At 42.1% G+C, this 21970-nt stretch overlaps 1 protein-coding gene across 1 annotated transcript in view; it reads left to right on the forward strand.

The window, feature by feature from the left end:
* Positions 1–2320: 2320 nt before the first annotated feature.
* Positions 2321–21970, forward strand: part of gfra1a (gdnf family receptor alpha 1a) — a 104765-nt gene continuing 85115 nt past the window's right edge. The window contains exons 1-3 of the mRNA XM_085477016.1: positions 2321–2837; positions 3301–3606; positions 4437–4517. Of these exons, the coding sequence (XP_085333142.1) occupies positions 2798–2837; positions 3301–3606; positions 4437–4517 (427 nt within the window). The 5' untranslated portion in view covers positions 2321–2797. The remainder of the gene's footprint in view (positions 2838–3300; positions 3607–4436; positions 4518–21970) is intronic.

The following is a 21970-nucleotide window of genomic DNA, read 5'->3' on the forward strand; positions in this document are numbered from 1 at the left end:
CAAGCAGAAAAACAGCTATAATGATAAATGTAGCAATACCAAATGATAGCAACATCAGGAAGACGGAACATGAACATGACAAATACCAAGGGCTCAGAGAAGAGCTCGAGAAAATGTGGAGGGTGAAGGTAACAGTGGTCGCAGTGATAATTGGAGCGCTAGGTGCAGTGACCCCCAAGCTAGGCCAGTGGCTCCAACAGATCCAAGGAACAACATCCAACGTTTCCATCCAGAAGAGCAGCTAAGATACTGTGCAGGACCCTCACAGAGGCAACCATTCGCACATTCACTCTCGCATTAACACCTATGGGAAATTTAGAGTTACCAATTAACCTATCCTCGCTAAGTAAATACAAATTTAAAAAAAACAAACAAAAAAAAACACAATCAATCAGCTAATTATTTATGTCCTGGATATAGCCTCAGTTAACTGTAGATAGTTCATGGATTTATCAGATAAATCACAACTCAACCTGTGTTAAATCTTCAAGTCAGCAATTAAATTGACGTTTTCCTTCTTCAGAGTCATCATCCTTGTCCTGTATCTGCTGGTAATATAAATTAGAGAAGTACCGCCTAACTATAGTGACCGGCAGTACACTGACATTTATCAGTCCCCACTCAGCCTGACTGTTGAGTGTTATGAAGTGCTGTATCGGCGCAGTCAGCTTTCTCAGAGTAATCCATCTACACCTGCTGCCTACATTTGTCACACAATTCCAGACTTTGACCAGGTTTCTAGTAAAAAAAAGAAAAGAAAAAGCCTCTGATCCAGTGCCATAAAACACATTACTGCGTGAAACAGTTAAACGACCAGAGGGCTACATCATTCTGACATTCATTTACAAAATTAATATCAAATATTGATTAGGGCTTTTTTTCATAAATCACCAGCCTGAGCCTCCCCCCTGACTGGCAAACTTCCCTTTGGAGACGTTAGAACAGCAAAGTCATCAAATTGTAAGCAGACAATTATCCCACAGTGCGGACTGAGACTGCCGTTCATCTCATTTTCTGTCTCTTTTCCAGTCATGTTCTCTTTTTAATAATATCCATGGCCTGTGTCATGTCAATGTAGCCTGCAGGATTGACCTGTACCAACCTATCCAGGACTTTTTCAATAAGGGATAAGTCACTGATGTTCAAATCAGTTGCTTCACAGCCCATCTGTGAATGAACCTGCTCCTTGCCTCTCTCTATATATATGTGTGCAGTTGATTTACTGCTTTGGGCGCAGGATGCGTGATTGATTCAGCCTCAGTCGTTAATGCAGAGAGCGGCTCTTTGACATATGTATTTATCCAAGTGGATTAGCCCCTAAATATACCATACAGGCAATCAATGAGTTACAGGAAGAGTGCAGTTCCATGATGCATCATCCCTGTTTTTGTAATAATCAGTTTGTTGCCTTTCTATACATGTGACAATAAATTGAGCTGCCCATCACCAGAAGCACCAAAGTGACTTTTCTTTCAAATCACCAACAGATGGCGACAGTGTCCGCTCTCCTCTGTGTCAGACTGAGGGCAGGTTTTTCTCAGCTCAGCGCTGTCAGGCTGCTGTCAGCCATCAAAAACATTATATCATACCTCTGACATGAGCAAACACGCAACAGTCCTCTGTGTTCACAGCTGGTAACTACTGTTGCATAACACTTTTTTTTCTTCTAATCTTGGTATTTGCAAATAATATGAAAACGATATGAAGCTGGGAGGAGTCACAAATGCGTCATATGTGTGGAGTATTGACTAAACAGCTGAAATACATCCGTCCCACCTTCTCGCTCCAGGTTCAAAAGGTGCTTCACATCTAAAAAACAAAACAAAAACAAACCCTGCCATATAAGCATCTACACGTGTTGCTATATTAATCATGTCATAAACATACACAGGAGCCATGCCCTCTGCCCTCTCCCCATCAGTGCAGCTTATGCACACTCAAATGTGAACACCCCCTCTCACTCACACACACACACACACACACACACACACACACACACACATTCACATCAATGGTTGTTAAAGTCGGTTCCCTTTATTTGAAATGTAATCACGTGCACGCAGCAGCAGTTAAAATACACCAAAAGTGGCCATTTTAATAGTACTTGTCATGGAAAGTTTATTAAAAACAAAAGGATCATAACGCTAAAGCATATTCTACATTATTTGGTTCATTATTGAGTTAAGTGGGCTAAAAGTTCACGATTGAGTTTTTGTGCTGAGATTGTGGTAAAAGGGGGGGGGGGGGGTTTGCTCTGATGGGAAGGTCTATCATTGTAAATTTATGATCAGATTACTGTACTTTAGCGCGAGGGGGAAGCTGGCACTCTCCTCCTTGCTGAATGCGCTAGACAGCAGTGGGACTCCAGTTGGCTGTGTGCGCTCAGACGCACAGACGCAAGCATCCCACTGGCTGGAGTTGGAGGACACTCGCCCGTTTTTTCGCTTTCCACCGCTGCTTTCATCCCTTGTCTTTGTCTCCTCGTGGTGAGAAGACAAACCCGCCCGGGAAAGACAAAAAAGAAGCGCTTCTTCTCTCTCTCTCTCCCTCTCTCTCCCTCTATTGAGTCAAGGAAAGAGCAGAAATCGGGACTGGACACTTTGTTTGGAGGGGAAATTATCTCTCGCATGAGGCGAGCCGGATCTGTCCTGTATACAGAGGAGCGCGCAGTGCTGCACCTTTTCAATGGATTTCAATACAGTGGAAGTACCCTGAGAATTTAACGATTGTTAATTCGCATCAACTTAAGAAATTACGTTCCAACAAGGGGTTTTGTTTCCCACGCAGAGGAAAAACGATGATCCTCGCTGTGTTTTATGTTCTTCTTCCTGTTTTAGGTAAGTTTAAGTTGATTCGCACCAGCAACTGCTCGCTTCGAATTGATTATAGAGTTTCATCAAATATTTAGTAGCGACATTCTGCGCTCTATTAATAAAGAGGCGCCCGGCAGACGCATCGGCTGCTCGCAGTACAGTGTGGTCGCAACTGTGCAGTAAACTGCTCCAAAAAGAAAAAAACTCTGAGGAGCTGTCAGTGCCTCAACAAACAACAGTGAACGTGACAGCAATTTATACTCTACTTTCAGCTGAATGAAAGTGCCAGTTAGGCAACTATGTGCATAACTGCTCCAAAATAGTGGCTCCAAAAAATAGCCCGTGTACTCTTTTGTGGCGTGTTCATAATAAAAGCTCATATTTGTGTAATATTTTAATCCCTAAAGCAGCTTGAAAAGTGCTTAAGCTTCCAGTGTTTACTGGGAAAGTGAGAAAACACGCGACGGATAAAACTTTTATTTTTCAGATGTGTTGTCTTACGCGGAGGAGAACCTGCGTGCCGGGGCCACCCGGCTGGACTGCGTGCGGGCCAATGAGCAGTGTCTGAAGGAGCAGGCGTGCAGCACCAAGTACCGCACGATGAGGCAGTGCGTGGCCGGCGGCAAGGAGAGCAACTTCAGCATGGTGGCCGGCCTGGAAGCCAAGGACGAGTGCCGGAGCGCGATTGACGCGCTCAAACAGAGCCCGCTGTACAACTGCCGGTGTAAAAGGGGCATGAAGAAGGAGAAGAACTGCCTGCGCATTTACTGGGGGATGTATCAGAGTTTACAAGGTTGGCTTAGACTTTAGTGGAACTGTTTTGTGTGTTCTTGTACAAAATAAACGACCCCGAGCTACAGATTTATGTTTAGAACTATTTAACCATCTTCTAATTAAACTATAGATTTGTGTTGTTATAGTTTAAAGGTCTATCATAGAATTTAAAAAGTAGCTCATTGTCATCTAATGTTGTTATTATAATTTTCTGGGGGGTGTCACAAACCCAGTCAGCCCCCCGCCCCACCTCAGGGCTTTCAGCTATAACAGCTTAAGCCTTCTGATCTGTCTTGAAAGTGGGTGACATGATTGGGTTCCAGCTCCTCCGGAAGCGAAATGAGCCCTCGCCCTCCTTTCCTTTCGTTCTAGTTCTAAAGTACGAGTCTCCTTTTATCTGCTTCCACAAACATAAGAAGGAAAAAAACAAAACAAGTAGCGCACAACCAATGTGATCATGCACAACACAAATTTGCCCCCTTGACTTGGTTCACAGACGTGGTCCTACTGAGCTTCAGATACCTTCTGACCTCTCAAATCACTTCCCTCGCGGGTAATAGAGCGTGAAGCCCCTTAGCGCTAGCTGTGCCATCTCAAAGTGTCGATCATAGCAGGGGGGCCTTTTAGTCCCCAAACTACACCCAGCTCATCGCCAGCGAGTCGACTTCCAGTTGCGCAACACAGCTGACCAACCTGCCTAATCAAGCATGTGGCTGTGCGCCAGCGTGGATATCGACTGACCCAAATAACCCGTGTCACATGCAGGCCAGTGTATGGGTTGAAGGGTGATTAACAACACAAGAAGGAGGCTGAAAATGTATCTATAACATGCTGTCATCTTTCTTGCAGGTAATGATTTCTTAGAAGACTCTCCATATGAACCCGTGAACAGCCGTCTGTCTGATATTTTCCGTCTGGCTCCCATCATAGGTAAGAATATTTAAAAATTCTCCGCCCGTGGAGGCTTTTCCTCCATCTCTGGCCATTTATTTTGCCATTGTTTCACTGTCACCTGTCTCAGTTGAGATAAGCTCCAAGCTGTGCATGCTCTCGTCGAAGGTTATCTGTGTGTCAAGTATTTATCCTCCCTCATCATCTCTGCTATCAGTCTTTCTCTCCCCCTGTTCTCACCCCAGCAATATTGCATGCTGGCTGGAAGTGACCTTGCATGGGGAGCTATAGTTCTGAGTCTCATTGAGCAGTGGGTAAATCTTTCGATGCTGAAGGGCCTCTCTGCTGTTTGAGGTGTATTTTACTGCGGTTTTGTGGGCAGCTTCCTGTTGCGGCTGTTTGAATCCACTTGTTGAGAAGTGTGTGAGTAGTTCTGTGAGTAACTTGGAAGAGCATGACAAGCATTTTTTTTTTCTGTTCAGAGCTGTGTGTGGGAAAGATGCTGACTCGAGCCTCTAGATGGCGATGTTATTCCCTTCTTTGCAGCCACTCAGGCTCTCTGTGGTCCCACAGTTGAGACTGTTGTGGATATTAGACAGGCTGACTTATGTATGTGGCGCAATCATGTTGCTGCTTATATTGTTATTATTACTCTGCAGGTGATCAGCGCCATGACGAATCAAACAGACATGCTCTGCCTCCACATTTCCAAAGAACAAGGCTGATATTGTGATCCCTTTTGAAAGAGAGGTGGTTCTTCTGTTTCCTCTGTCATCTGTGTGTGGTTTATTTTTTATTTTTTTGTGAAATCTCACAATAGGCTGATTCGCCCTAAACCAGTGCTTTTCTCCCAGCCGGGTGAGATCATAATGTGGGTGGCAAGATGCAGATAAGCCAAATCTTAGACTGGGTTATCGACTTCATGACCAATTATCTTCTTTAGAAATACTGGATGGAAAGCCAGTGTTTGTGTAAAGCTCAATCATTTCTATTCCTACTCTCTATTTATAAAAAAAAAAAAAAAAGGAAGTACATTCAAAGGAGAAACGCCATATGTTTGTGGTTTTTAGTATGCCAGCCAGTCTGAAAAAGGCCATCGGTGCTGAAACACATGCGGCACGGTATCAGAGTTCACTTCACAGGCAGGTGCCACTTCTAGACAGTCAAAGCTGTGGTTTCCCGGGGCGAGAACAGACAGGTTTATGGTCTCATTCTTGTGATGATTTTAGGCTGACAAGTTTGTATTTACTTTTGTTTTAGTGAAAGATCAGAAATGTGAAAAATGCAAAATTGCTGTGGCATAATTTAATAGTTCACATCACATCTCTCCTCAAATGAATGAAACAATGTCTTAATGTGACCCCCTCCTGTCAAGCTTTGAGGTGAATTACTTTTATCATCACAATTGTTTGGACTTGACAGATTTTCATAAGCTCAAGAGAGGAAAGAAAAGAAAAGTTTGAATAATGTTAATAAATCTTTAGTTTTTAATTTCCTCAATGCTCCCACGACCCTCTTTCAATTTATCATAGGACCCCCTTGGGAGGTCCCGAGCAGTTGGTTGGGAAGCACCGGATTAATTGACGAGTTTTAACCGTGCTCGTCCAGATACCTCTTTATGTCCACATATATCTCTTACTCTAATATCCGATCAGCCCGAGTCTGTCATTAAGCCGCAGTTATGGTGAGCATGACTTCTTTCTATGGCGAGTGAATGTGCAGTGGTGATGAGCATGGGAAAGATGGATAATGCAGGAAGTTATCGCTAGAATGAGAATAGCCTCTTATCATTAGAGGAGATTCAAAGTGTAGAAGAACGGGTGAGAGAAGAAGGCTGCAGAGTAAGGGTTAATCAGTGAGTAGCAGGATAAGGCTAAGAGGACAGGGAGCACAGAAACAGAAAGCCTGCGCTCACTCTGCCTCTTGTGCGCTTTCTGCAGGAAATTAAAGGGCAAGGTGACAGGAGAAGGATCGAGGCAGAAATGATTAGTGCTTGTTTTTGATCACTCAGACAGCCTTTTATATTTCACTTCTACAGTGTGGCACATTGAATTGATCAAAGAATATTAATGGATACAAAAAAAGCTAAAAAAAAATACAGACTTTGAGAGGAGAACTATATGAACAGCATTCTTCGGGGATTGTCATTTTTTAAAATTGTGCAATTTTTGATCCCGTTCTGCCAGAACTTTCTAAAGAAGCATATTATGGTTCGGCACAATACCCAGCATGCATTTCTCATCGTCTTTCCACAGGTTTCTTTGGTGACTTGTATCACTTTCAAGTTCTTACTGAACACATTTTCTTTCTCTTGCACACTGTCAATTGCATCCCAAAATGTTAGGGACAGCTTTTGTACTCATTTGTGAGACAAATTACTGAATAAAAGAAAACTATTCTTGCAGAATGCACTCAGGTTCTGAGACATCTGTTTGTAATGTACAGATGATTCGAGTTACTGATCTGTGATGAGCCCTCCGCTTCTGGAGGCTCTCTTCTTGTTCATGTGCTTCGTGTTTGTCTCAGTGAGGCAGCGTGGCAGTGATCCCAGGCTATAGGAACAATAGGCAGCCCCGATGATCCTGTAATTCCATAATCGACCCCGTGTCTCTGACCTAAGCCACTAATCTCTAGTGACACCCATACATACAGTGCACAGATGCTCAAACACACACTGCACCGCCCTTGAACACCTGTTCCTAGTGACACTCCCATAAACCTCAGTCTGATTTTATCAGACAGACGCGTAGAGTGTTGTCTTAGCCATGCAGATGCACAGTTTATGCAACATAAATGTACAGTATATGTGCACTGACTTTGAGAAAAACATTAAAGAAAGCTTAACAGGAATTTTAAGCAGAGAGCATGATGCTGTTTATCACAACACCATTGCACTTTCCTCCTCATGGCTTCACTCAATCGTTAGTAACTGCAAATCTCTGTTAGTGGCTTTTAAACATTTAAAAATATTTAAATCACCCAACATATATTATTGACATGATAGTACTCTCAAAATAATGAAATAATACTACATGCACAGTGCTTCTAGGAGATTTTAGCTCAGATCTTTACCTGAGAAGTCCTTTTACTTCTTGTCAGTCTAGTGACTGACAATCAAGTGTGAGGTACAAAAAGATGAGCACCTACTGTTGCTGTGTTCACTGGTGTTTAGCTTTTGAAAAAAAAAAGATAAAATATTGGGGTGAAAAAGACCCTACTGAAATTCTCCAGTAGACCTCAAAAGCAATGAAGAGTAAATGCCTTCTTGTCAGTTTTTGTAGTCTCTCATATATGCAGATTAATGTCTCTTTGCTGTCTGGAAGTTGCTAGAGGTCATTTGCGGACTGGCAACACTACCATATCTTCCTGTAGGTTGGCAGCTCCATTAAATGCTTGTTTTTGTATCAAAGTGATGACAGCTTTAAGTCTGGAACTTTTAAATGCGATCTCTGCACATGAAATATTTAAAACTGGTGCTTAACTATTTAACCACTGTGCGTGGTGGAAGGAAACAAGGCTTAAGTGTGTGAGGATAGAGCAGACCCGTCTTTAAATTAGGCCGTCAATTGCACTAATCAGTTTCCTTCCTCTTTAAAATATCAAAGTTTTCAGTTGCTTTAGCCCTTTCTTCCCATCTCTCTTTAGCAACTCTGTCTGATTCACTTGGTCTTTTACTTCATTAAAGTGCTTACATGTCTTCTGCTATCTGTGAAACTGCAGAGACCACCGCTTATTTTAAAAATCTTGTTTTCATTTGACATATATAGACGATGCAGATACTTTCATCGATATGTCTTGCATGTGTTATCTTTTCATCGAACGTATACATACTCGATTCAGTTTAATGTGTAACCTTTCGTTGAACTGCAGTGACAGGCTTTGGAAATCGGTAAACAAAAAAGGTAGACGTCGCGTTGAGAGGAGGGGGGAAAAAGCAATTTTCTATCACACGGCATGAGTCCGTTTAAGCCTAGAGGAAGTAGAGAGCAGACTTTACATGAAATAGCTGCCTTTTTCTTCACCACTTGCCCATGTTTATGAATCAGTGATCCATGCAGGAGAGAGCAACACAGAAACACAACATATTATTCTGAGATTCAAGTGAACTTGGAATTACTGCCACGCCATTTGGCCCGGGGTGCTGGAAAATCAAAGTGGCCAGGAAATGGATGAATACACAGCCTGGGTATGTTCTTATTATTATCTTCATGAACAATTGCTGCTACAGGTACCTTTCATGTTTCCATGGGCGCTTCTCTTTTTTCCTCTTCAGTGGCTCCTTCTGTTTCTTGTGCCTTCCACATTATCTTGTTATTTGACAATTTCATTCTGTAAATGCACTAATCAGTTGCAACAATAAAGACGGACAGGCCAATAACATTCATTATTTTGTTAAAATGGTACCTTCCAAGGGATGCGTTATAAAGCATAAGGCAGGAAGTAAACAGTCAGATGTTGAAGTCGAAGTTGACATGGTCCATGTCATGCAGGCTGGACAGCTGCGTCAGATATCTAAGATGGCAGGTCTTGTTGAGTGTTTCTTGTACACAGTGGTTAGCACTTACAAAACATTAGAAAAGGGTGGAGAATTGATGGACCTACAAGACGGTCAGCAGCTCATCTGTGCAGTTTGATCGGATAGTAGAGCTACTATAGAAGCTACAGTATCTGCCTGCTCCCCATAGGCTGGCATAAATGTTAATGTTGAGGGATTTTTAGGTCCTGCAATGGACACATGAACCTGCTACTGTTCCTGTGTGTCTTTTAACGAAGAGACTGAATGCTGAGAATTACAACCCCCCCCCCCCCCCCCCCCCAAAAAAAAAAAACAAAACAAAACAAAAAAACAGCAAGTCATCAGAGCCGCAATAATATGGGCAACGCTGGGCAATAACCTGGGTCCTTGCATTCATGTGAATGTAGCTTTGAAACATACCGTAACATTGCTGTTGACTACATACATCATTTCAAGCCAGCGGCATTTCCAGATGGCAATTCAGAAATGGGTAGAGAACATGAGAAAGAGTTCAGAGTGTTGATGTTTACATTCAAATCCCCTTGATCTAAATATGGCTGTAGCTCAGGTGGCAGAGCAGGTCAGCCACTAATCAGAAGGTCAGTGGTTCGATCCCAGGCTGCCTCCTGGCTGCATGCCAAATATCCTTGGGCAAGATACTAACCCCATGTTTGCCTACTGGTGGTGGTCAGAGGGCCCAGTGGCGCCAGTGTCCGGCAGCCTCGCCTCTGTCAGTGCGCCCCAGGGCAGCTGTGGCTACAATGTAGCTTGCTATCGCCAGTATGTGAATGGGTGAATGACTGAATGTAGTGTAAAGCGCTTTGGGGTCCTATGGACTAGAAAAGCGCTATACAAATGCAGGCCATTTACCATTTACCATGATGGTTTCCCACAGATTTAGATATGTGCTGGAGGATACAAACACTTGTATTTGTGCATGCATTTCCAAGGAAAGGAAACAGTCTTAAATCAATCAGCTCTGTCTATCAGTTTATCTGCAAATATTTTAATTATCTACTTCACTGTGGCAGATTAATAGCTGATTAACATTTTCTGCAGCATTTTTTCCTTGCAATGGACACGAAAACTACTATTGTGATGTGTAGCTGATGGCGGTAGTCGTTCTTTTGCTTTGTGGAGTTGGTTCGGCATGAGCCAGTCCTCCATCTGCTTCAGGTTCTGGTTAGAGTCGCCTCCAGCACACAGCAGCTTTCCAGGACAGCAGAAGGACTACGACCAGCAGCTGCAGTCCAACATTGTCAAGTTGGATTCAGCTGGACTGCTGGAATGTAGCTGATACAGGCAATTGCCACAACAATAAGCTGCTAGCGAGTCAGACAATAAAACATGAGAGAAAGAACTTAAAAAAACGTTTTATATTATATATTATTCAAAAAATATGAATAATTGTAGTGGCAGGGTGTAGTTTTGTCTTTGCTGCAGGGGAGGGATGGAGCATAGGGTTCAGGGGGCAGTACCAGGAGAGGCTGGCTGGCACCGCTGGCAGCTATTGTCTACTTACGTCTCTTCTATTTACACAGCAGCACGAAGAGACTGAGGTGTCAGGTGTCCACTTGGACTGGCAGTCAGGGAGGCAGTGACACCTGGCAAAACTGAGCAAGTCTTGTCCATGAAAGCCTCGCCCAGCAGGTGCGAGGACTTAGAAGATCTGCCTAATGTCTGGATGGCTGTAATGACAGAACACCTTTAGAGGCCTCGTAAGCATAATGGAGGAACCACAAAATATTAAATTGTATACATTTTGTGGTTGATTGGTGCATATTAAATTCCCAGGTCTCCCCATGAACTTCACTATTTGTTTCCTATCTAAAAACAGATGTATATATTTTGACGTGACGCCACAAAGATTAAACTGCGTGATCCCTCTGTTTGCCGATAAGACTGTTATTATTGTGTGAGACAATTATCATATAACACCGGCATGATGAGAGGTGAGAGAAACATTGCACTGGGCAGAAAGTGACACGGACCTTAATCGACTGTCAGGCCAGCAGCCAAAGGTGACTTAATGTAAAAACAACTTGCAGTGCTTAAATGATAGGGTGGCAGCGGTGGAAAACTGATAAGAGCGTCATAGATTCCAGGACGTGAAACCTATGAATAAAGATGAGTTTACACAACTATCGTTGTCACGTTGGCCTGGAGACTGACCTTTCACAGTTGACAGTTCTGAGGTGATAATATAGTGTTCAGCTTGGCAGCACTTATCTTAAACCACTGCTTCAAAAGTTTAAAATAAACAGCGCACTTTTTAATAAATTCAGTATAGCATGACAGAATGTTTACATTCTTTAAACCTTTCTCTGTGTGTTTTCCTATACTTAAATGTCAAGGGCATCGAGAAGTGTTGCTTAAATTCACCCAAGGTGTTGAAGGTATTTATCTCCAACCTGTGCATGTTCCAAATTTTCTGCAGTAATCAGAAAGTGTGGTCTCTGGCTTGTAATGAATTTATTCCCTGTCGCCGTGTATTGATGTCTGCTTGGCTTAAACTCTCTCCTTAAGCTCAGTCCTCCCCTCAGTTGGCTGCTACAGCAGCTCTCTGTATATCACCCACTCACCACTCATAAGCCCCAATACACCAAAGCTCAATATTGTGTCTCTTCCATGTGTCAAGACTTCAAACAGATCTTGTCCTCCCACCCACAGAAGTCAACCTTGAAGCGTAGTCGCTGCGACGTCTGCGCATATGTGTGTGTTGTGAGTGTGAAAACATCTGTAAGTGCGTGGCCTGGCTGTCAAGCTAAGGCAGCGCTTCAAATCCCCCCGTGCTGACACACAGTGCTGAGAAGCTGTCAGCACCACTCAACCACTGGCTACAGAGGAAGTCACTCTCATTATGAGCTGCCAATGTTTAGAGATAAGAGTGCCTATCGCTATCTCTTTCCCTGCTTGTGTTTGTGTGTACGCCTGCATCTGTGTGTGTGTGTGTTTAAGAGAGTAAGAGAAACTCAGGGAGGAAATGCAGAGGAGTTAAGGGAGGTAGAAACATCATTAATTGTGCCGAATCTTTTAGAGAGAGCGAATGAGAGAGGATCCTGCCTCTTAACTTGATTTTTTTTATTTCTTAGTTGACTGAGCGCATTTACTCGTTTTTTTTCCTCCTGCTTCATGCTTATTCAGTCAAATAGACTTACAGCTGGGAGTTTCTCTGGACATAACAGTTTCCTTTAAAGGACTTTATCACTTCTTTTTTTTTTTTAGTGATGGACCATTCCAACACTGGTTGTGACTGGTTTTCTGATGTTATTAAAACAGATGGAGTACTAGTGGCCAGACCACATAAAAGTCCCTTTAGACTCTTTTCAGATTAGTTTCAGAACTTCCCTAGAAACAACATACCTTCCAAGCCTTATTTCTTTTGCATCCACACTCATAATAAAAATGCTTAAGTGCTTTTATAGTCAGCTAGTGATTAGAAGTACACCTTTGCTGTATTTTGTACTCATTTGCTTTCCCTGAAATCGTGTTTGAGCCTCTTCATTTTATTCCTACATTGCTTTGTTATGTTGTGAAAGACTTGCAATTCCTGGCAAATGCTGGCAAGTATTTCACTCTGAGTCAGTGTGGCATTGTATTTCTCTGTTTTGTTTTTTAATGCCCGTGTCCAGATTCGCTGTTAACGTAACTAATATGTTATTACTTTTTTAATGGCAGTTGTTGGTGCTGCAGTGTTTGCCGATCAGTGTGCACTACCTGGCCCAACTACAGCTATGTCACTCAATGCTCCTTTAATGCTAAGAAAGTAGTATGAGCTAACAAGATCCTAACAGCAGAGACCCAACGACTACCCAGTTTCTATAGTGCAGACACAGGTAAAATAGGTTGCTACCTTGAGCAGTTATAACTGTTAAATGTACAAAATCCCTTAAGACAGCCTTAAATTATTACAAAATGTCCAAAGAAGCCTTCCATAGCTGATGTGTTTCACAAGAAAAACAAGGCCAAGGAATTACACATGTTGAGAGACTGCGTAAAGATTCATGACATAAAGAAACATCTGTCCATCACTATTCAGTCCTCATGCCAGCTAAGAGAAAGAGCGGTCATGTGTTTTTCTAGGAACACACAGAGCAGCTGATGAAGTCATGAGTTTCCTGCTTTAGTTTAGGTATCACAGTCATGCACTTCTGACCTCATCAGCATTCCTAAAAACCTTTTCCATCATTTCCCAGAAAATGACTTTTACTTTCTAAGCTAGAATGACTCACATGCCTGGAGCTGTTATCATTCAGGCTTCCTAGAAAGGGGTTGCCCTACCTTTGCAGCAAATTTATTTGCCTAAATTGTTTTCAGTTACATTTAGGAATATGTAACTGCTGGCTAGATTATGCTCATAGGCATTGTATTGAACAAACACCAGGAGATGTATTGGATTCACCAGGAGCTGGTTTGAGGGTTAGCCTAAAAAATACAAGGCCTAAAGCCAGGGTTAACAAAAGTTATTGGGTTTAAATAAAACTTAACATGTTTAAGACACAAATAATTGTGCTATCCTGTTAAATTAACACCAACTATTATAGATAGGAAGGCCATTATTATTTGTGTTAGTACAGCTAATGTGGCTAGCAGATAAAGGTACTTTTAGCTGCTCCTATTCCACAGGGAACAGATCCACATGTTTTAACTTGGTGTTGCCTCTATGAATTATGCTAGCTTGTGACTCCCTGAGGCTGGCTTTGTGTCTGTGTGGTAATTGCTAATAATTAAGCAGCTAATGGCTAGATTAACATTTTTGATAAATGTTCAAACTTCAGTGTTGTTCAAATAAGAGAGCTCTACTGAAGTCTCAAAATTCCTCCTGACGGGTTGTTTAGTGACATGAAAGTCGACTGCTTCAGCTATTAATGAGGAGGGCCTGTGCGCCTGCCTGACTTCAAGTTTGAAGTTGTGTGTCTGTTGGTGGTAGCAAATACGACACTATATCACTAATGTTACAAGTGAGCTTCTAAGCAATAATAATTTTTTAGTACCAGTTAGTGTCAGATAATAGCGTGCTCTACGGATATGATATTTAGTACGGTGCACTTTGTCATATCACAGAGTGAAGAGGGCCCAATGGAATTGCAGCCCCCCAAATGTAAATTTAATAGCATTAACATTTTCTTTTCTTTTTCTTTTTTTTTCAGCAGTGTCCATCATGCTTTTGGATTGAAACGGTCAAGATATTTTATGGATACAATGTCATAGCAACACCACTTTACAACATCTGCCATTTTGTTTTCGGGCATCCTCCTTATAACAGCTGTCTTCAGTTACCACAACCAGATGCTTATTAAACACACATTTAAGTTTCTGGTTTAGTTTAACTGCAGTGTTTCTGTCTAATTACTGTTTTTAAATGGGTGCCATGAAGAAAGTACATTTTGTAAATGCTAAAAGACCAATCAGCATGCCTTAGCAGAATCCTAGCAAAGCTAGCATGTCTTGAAAACAACTAAACTGTAGCTTTATTTCAGTTTAGATGTATTATCAGTGCTGTATTTACATTTATCTCTAAAATACAATGAGGTGTTCTTTTGGTCTAAAAGTGTAAGGTGTTATTATGCTTCTAATTAGAGATGGACCAATCCGATATTACGTATCAGTATCGGTCTGATACTGACCTAAATTACTGGATTGGATATCGGAGAGAAATAAAAAAAAAAAAAAGTAATCCGATCCATTAAATATCAAAAAAGCACCTCACAAAACTTGCGACATGGCGTAACTTGGCTCATAACCATAGCACGTCGGAGCAGTGTGCTCACGTGATAGAGCGGCTGTGGTGTGCGAGACCTGTCAGCGGTCTGGTTGAGTATTTGGAGCCTCGCTACCAAACCGGCATTTCATCTCCGAGAAAGTTATCCAAGAGAGAAGTAAAGCAAGTGTGTAAGTTCATCTCTGAATGTTTGTAAAGCATTCCAGCGTTTAGCTTAACAACCGATATATGGAGCGACTGCCTCTCTCTCTCCCTCCCTCTCCTGTTGCTACTTCAATCATGAAACTGATTAATGATCAGCTGATCGGCTTTTCTGTCGCGAGTCTGTCTCTCTTGTTTGTTTTTGGCCCACTTTGTGCTAGAAAGTGGAAACCAGTGGCTGAACAACAGCAGCACGTTTAAGCTTGATAATCTGTTGTTAGAATTTATTTAATATTACTTTCTACACCAGGATCTTTTTCTACGTAGCTGATGGCTAGCAACTGTCTAGCAAAGTTTAGCCAGGGGGGCCGATAGGGCATGAACAGGGAAAAGGCAGGAGGCACAAAGACATACTTTTCTTTCTTATTCTCATTTAAAATGTCTAGCTTTTATCGGAATTTTACACCCAAAGTTTTAATCTGATGTAAAATGTATAGAAGTCCATTACTGTATATGGTAACTGTTAAGTCTAATATACCCTAGTAAGCTATAGTACTTTTTCCATCTGTGCAGTCTGCAATTCTGTTGAAGAAAGATGTTGAATCTATTTAATTATTCTTGAAAAATAATTGATTTCTGTGCATTTTTTTCCACACTGTATCAAATTAAAGTTGATTACGTCGATTAAGCATCATGAGTTGGGGGTGGTTCCCTATTATTATTATTATTATATTTATTTATTTATTTATTTATTTATTTTGCTGGGAGTTTGGAACCCTATTAGTTAGGTTGCTTACTCTTTAAAATACCAGAATAAGGAGGATGGAGTAGGTTTAAGTTTATTAGATTAATCAGTGTTGCTGAACTATGAAATATTTTGGGTGCAGTGTATGTTTTGCATACAGGTGTAACAGAATAGCTTTAGTGTTTTTTTTTTTTTTTTAAACTTGAGTATGAACTTATACAAAATGCAGCAAGATATTAAAAACAGTTTTATTGATTAAAAAACACACTATATCGGATTCATATCGGTATTAGCCAATATCCAAATTTATTATATCGGTATCGGCATCGGACATAAAAAAGTCATATCGTGTCACCTCTACTACTAATTATTTTAGCCATTTACCTCAGCATGACATGGGGATTAATGGGAAGACTTAGAACAAGTTATTAGTGAGATACTCAATGATAACATTTCAGCATATATTTATAATAACTTTTTAGACAGTATTTGTCTTTAGACCACAGTTACTCCAATTACCTTGCAGCTTCTGTTTGTTTGCTTTGAGATGATGATGGTTTCCTCTTTCTCTGCACAGTGGCTATCCAGTGCTTCTAATATTTGCAGAAAATAACTTCCCTTGTTTGGTTCTCTGATGCATGTAGTGGAAGACCTTTGCTGTCCTTGGTACTTTTTAAAACCCTCTGTATTACACCGACATGGCATGTTTCTGGTGCATCTTCTTGTGCTACTATCTTGCAGGTCTAGTATGTTATTAGTTTGCAGTGCACAAGCAAGTGCCTCATTATATACTATTGTTCCATCCTCTGCGCAGTAGTTTTTTTTTTAAAGACTCCCAAATCCACTGCTGACATTCTGATCCCTGTTCCTTGAAATCTAATCAATACAGCATTGTGTTGGATTGGAAACTTGAGGCCGTGTCTACAAGAATCTATTGATCGCTCTCCTTTTGTGCAGTTCCCTCTGTCTTTGCTGCCCCAGCTCTTCCGTTCAGGCCCGGATCAAAGGTTTTATCCTTCAGCGACGTTCAAGGTGTACAGTTCCACGCCAAGGTCTACTTTTCTGATCTGGGAGAAGGACTTGGTCAGTTGGGGGTTTGTGTTTTCATTGACCTTGTCTCTTCCCTGTGCTGCTGACATTTTTAGTATAACATGTGCAAATACATGTTTAGTTAAAAATAGATGGATTTCGGGAGGTTTGGGAGAAAAAGCAAGACTCACGGAAAATCCCTCTACATTGTGGAAGAAAGATTATTCTGATTCAGTGGTACCTGTCAGCTCATATTGTAAAATGTACTATATTATGCAGCAGAGATGAAACCCAGTACAGATTTAATCCTCAAGGCAAGGTCAAGAGAACACCTTTATATTCCAAGTATGTAGAGCTCTTTATCTTTTGCTTTAACATGCCAAGCAAGCTTTTTAAATTTTTTCCTAACCGTGCAGCGGCATGTCAGCTGGCCACTTAATTCACCACACTGTTTCAAAAATGACTGATCCAGCTGTGGGCTATTGGCAGAATAATTCTAACAGCAGCCATATCATCAGGTTGCCAGTCCAATCGCTGGCTGCCGCACCATGGGCCAAGAAAATCATTTAGTTAAAGGTGACCAGATTTGAGTCCCTCTGAGAGGTCTTTGATTGGATGTGAAGTGGAGGGGTGATTCATCATAGTTAATAAACGTGGTTGACAGCTCAAATCAGCGGGTGGGAGCATGTGCCAGGTCTGCCTCCCGCTGCTGCTTTATACTGCATGCAAAAATGGACAATTAACTTTTCACATACACAGCAGCAGACACCTACGCTGATTGTTATACACGGCTATGTGTGCACATCCAGTCAAGCAAGACTCGCAAGCAAAAATTGCACTGCAAAAATATAGCTTAAACTGCACAAGTTGGGAAAGATCAGTTTTCAAGAAAGAGTTGCGTGGGGCGGGGGGGTTGAAAGACTCTTTTATGCAGCGTGAACACCCTTTTTAGCCTCGTATAACAGTACACGTTAAAATAAACTTGAGCAGATGTTGCTTGCTGGAAGTGTAAATTGCACTCTGAACCTAATACTACATGCCTAAAGATTTAGAAAAGTTCTCCACTTTTCAAATTTCACTTGGGTATTTGTATCCGTAGTGGAAGACTTGGTCTTCTCTGTCCCAATTTGGCTCTTGAACTAAAGAATTTGTCATGGTCTCCGTGCCTGCCCGGTCGGCCCCACAAGGCTACAATTGCTGTTTCTGTTCTCTCCCTCTCTGCCTGGGCGGAGCTCACTGTGGGCTCCTGCCCTTGGCCCACACACACACCTGACAACACTCACCCATCATCACCGGGAGCACTATTTGAGGCTGGAACACAGATCCTCTCGTCGCTGGATGATTGTACCCCTAACGTTAGTGTTCTCACAGCTCTTGTGCTTCATATTCGTGATTTGTGATTAGTTGGTGACCTGCCTTCTCGTCTGCCTCAGATCTCCCCCCCCCCCCGGGACCTGCGACCTCCCTGCTGCGGGAACGTGTGTGAGTGTGAGCGAAGAAGACGTGAGCGAGTTACCCTGTGATTCCCCCGGAGTTTTGGATCCCTTCACTGTACATATATTGCACTGGCACTGTAAATAAACTACACCTTGGAGATACCTTACCGCTCTGCGTTTGAATCCCTGTACCAGATCGTGACAGAATTAGTAAGTTTACAGAGCCCGCTGTTGTAAAGGAACGCTGTGCTCTTCATTATGAAACGCAGACTCTTTAGCAAAATAAATGCAAAAATTATTCATTTTTACAAATGTGATTAATTACCCAACCCAATGCTCAATGAGTGTAGCTAGATTCTTTTTCATAGAGGAGTCGGATACCTCTCATGGTCTATAGTCTGGCTTATTTTGACTTTCAGTCATTTAAATACTTTTAAAACTCTTCCAAAATTTAAGCCAATTTCAACCTAAATGTGTCCCCAAATCAGCGCTCACAGAGTTGCCTGCTCCTACCTTTAATATTGCGTCACTCACCATGCTCAAATACATTTAAACAATGTTTTAAATCGTTCAGGATAAAATTGATTTAATACAGTGTAGTTAATAATGATGTGTTATAATCACATTGTGTTTCGCTCAGCTGGCTGAGGCGTGACTGACCACTGGCAGGTGTGCCAAAGCTGCGGCCTTGTGTTAAGCTGCTGCTCTAAGCCCTCGGCTGCACACAGTCAACTCGCAGGATTAACTCGCCTCGGCTCCAGCCGTCAGGGCTTCCACTTGTGTCGGTGTGTCTTAATGGAATTTCATACTCTCCCAAAGCAAATGGGACTGCAATGAGCTATACCATTTCATTCTTTTATAGGAGTGGATTTGTAAAGTTATTCTGCTTCCATTGCTCGAAATCTTTGGAATGTTTGACCTCTTATGGACTTGTTTAAATCCAAGAATGGCTTTTAGGAATTATTTTAGTAATTATGCGGTGACTTTTCTTTGTTTTTATCTTTGAGGGAGGGCAGCATCACACTGTACTGTACGAAACCACTGGTGTTACTTTAGTATTTGCACTGTATGTATGTGTTTTCTCCAAAACCAGTCCAACAGTTGATTTGGAGAGGTTTAATTTGCAAACTCATTAAAAGTCACGGTCCTACTTTTTTGTTTTTCAAATCCTGAGTATTATTGTCATCTTATTCTGTTTGCATCTTGCAGTAAAATGGCCTGTATTTATATAGCGCTTTATTAGTCCCTAAGGACTCCAAAGCGCTTTACATATCCAGTCATCCACCCATTCACACACTGGTGATGGCAAGCCACATTGTCGCCACAGCCACCCTGGGGCGCACTGACAGAGGCGAGGCTGCCGGACACTGGCGCCACCGGGCCCTCTGACCACCACCAGTAGGCAACGGGTGAAGTGTCTTGCCCAAGGACACAACGGCCGAGACTGTCCAAGCCGGGGCTCGAACCGGCAACCTTCCGATTACAAGACGAACTCCCAACTCTTGAGCCACGATCGCCCCTAGTAGTTGCACTTATTAGTAGTAAGCTGGTTGTGATGATCATGCACATCTTCTCAGCTAGCTGTGAAACCTGTAGTGTAGTGATATCTTTTCTCAATAGTCTAAAGTCTCTATTTCTACTAAACTTTTTGCTTCAGAGTAGCACGGCAGTACAAATTTCCTTTCCACGCTCTGTACACATTTTCATTTCCCCATTGGTCAATTGGAAAAGGAATTTACACTCGCCCCCCTGTGATCGTGTTTGTCAACAGCCACAGCGCGTCTGATTAAAGCTGTGTCTCTAACTAACAAACAGCTGTCTTTGGAGAATAATAGCTTTGCCCCTTTTCTCTCTCCTTTCTCCCTTTGTGCTTCTCCTTTTGATCACAGAACAGCAGCATCCCTGAAAAGCAAACACAGCCTTAAACAGACACACATAACCAAGAACTGAGAGTGCACCCCCCCACTCCCACGCACACACACACATGCACACAAATGTTGGGGAATGCATGCACCCGCTGGCACCCATACACACACAGACAAGCATCCAGCTGAGCTCTTGTTCTGTCTGAGTCTTTGCTCTCCATGATGTTAAATGAGGGCATTGATACATAAATTTGCATTTGTTTCATCCACAACCGTTCCTCTAATGAAAACTCCATAACTGCGTGCCCCCAATTTTCCAGGCAGTGTCAGATTCTTCCTTTCTTGACTTGTTTAATTGTCAGGCTAATGTGATTGTTTGATTTCATTTGGTTTTATGTACACCTCTTCATTTATAAGTTAGCCAAAGAGTGATCCCCACCAACACAACTGTGCACTTTGTCGATTGGTAGTATGGGTAAAAACCAGCCAATTGTTCCTTAGTCACATAGATGTCAGTCGTGGAGCTTGCTGCGATCCCTCTGAGCAGGTACAGAGCAGCATCTGGACCAGCTGTGATTACCTTGATTAAAGAGCTTCTTCTTTCTGTTGCCTGCAGATAAGAACTATACTCCCTCAGTGATGTGACAGGCTACAGTTCCTCTTTCCTTATTCTCTTCTGTAGCACACTAAGCTGTCCTAGACTTCTTCCTTTTGTAAAACCTAGCATCACAAGACGCCTGGCTCCTTTGTGCCCCTTCTTCCTACCTAGAAAACACCCTGAATGATGTGAATGCTCACTTCTGGTTCTTGTTCTCCTTTTCCCTTTGCTCTGTAAGCTTCCCTTTTATCATCTTGACCTCCCTGTGACCTTTGTGAACCCTGATGGATGTTGATTGGTGGTCCTGAATGAAGCACATCTCTTACAGAGGGTGGGGAACCTTGGAGCACCTCTGCCACTTCGGCTCTGGGCAGGGGGGGCACCCAGGGCAGGTTTTCCCAGGGCAGAGAGCCTGCTCTGGGCAGAGGGAGCCCTTCCTCCACGGAACTTCAGGATCCCAGTAGAAACAGGAGAGCTCATCCCAATTGGGCCATTCTGGGTAATGAAATAGAGTTGTGTGTGTGTTTGATCATGCATGATGTTTTCTAGAGATAAAGTAAGAGTGTTTTCAGTTTGTGATGTTAAAACACTGTGAAAATAGTAGCAGCAGCAGTCGTGGTTGCACAACTTCAGGGTTTATCTGTCATCTAATGAGGTTTCATATTTAAAAAACTAAATTTGATTGTAGTTTAAGTTTATTATGGGAGCCTGACTACATTACATCACTCTTGATTTGCCTCATTTTGCAAATTATTAAATGTCATCTTTGTGTATACCCATGAGACTACATGTTTGAATGTTTTTTTGCACTTACCACAGGGAACCATATCTAAACCAAACAAAAACTAAGATGTTCTCGGTGTCTCGTAGTTCGTATTTTTATTTAATGTAAAAATATAATAGAATATAATCAATTTTACTCTGTTATATGAGACTTAAAGTCAATTTTCCTTGGATCTGTTAAGATATTAATACTGATTTCATCCACACTGGTGAGTGATTATGCCAGTTATAGAATTCACTCGGGACCATATGAGAGAGGTGTCAGTCCAGTCTGTCCGTCTCTCTGCTTAGTCAGCTGTGTCAGGAAGAGCTGACATGTCCTTCAGAAGAACTTCCACAACAGATGGAAAACCCAGGAGAAGATATGGGTAGGGATGGGGAGGTGGCAGAAGCCAGTGAGAAGTGGGAGGGCTGAAAGAAGAAGAGGATGTGTCATATTTGGATATTCCCACTGTGCCATTTTGGCTTATGAATTTCCATTTTAGAGGGCAGTCAATGTCTGTGACTGCTACATTAGTTTTATGGCCTAAAACAGCTTATTGCAGGCAGCGCCAATGTATATGCGAAATATTTCATTTTGCATCAGAGCCTGCTGAAAAGTTACTTTGCTAAGAACGAATTTGCAATTCACCGCATTTTGGAGTAAATATCCACCCG

This window comes from Copadichromis virginalis, linkage group LG13 (assembly GCF_057382275.1).
Source record: "Copadichromis virginalis isolate Kocher_CV1m ecotype Utaka linkage group LG13, C_Virginalis_male_GT1.1, whole genome shotgun sequence".
Lineage (NCBI taxonomy): Eukaryota > Metazoa > Chordata > Actinopteri > Cichliformes > Cichlidae > Copadichromis > Copadichromis virginalis.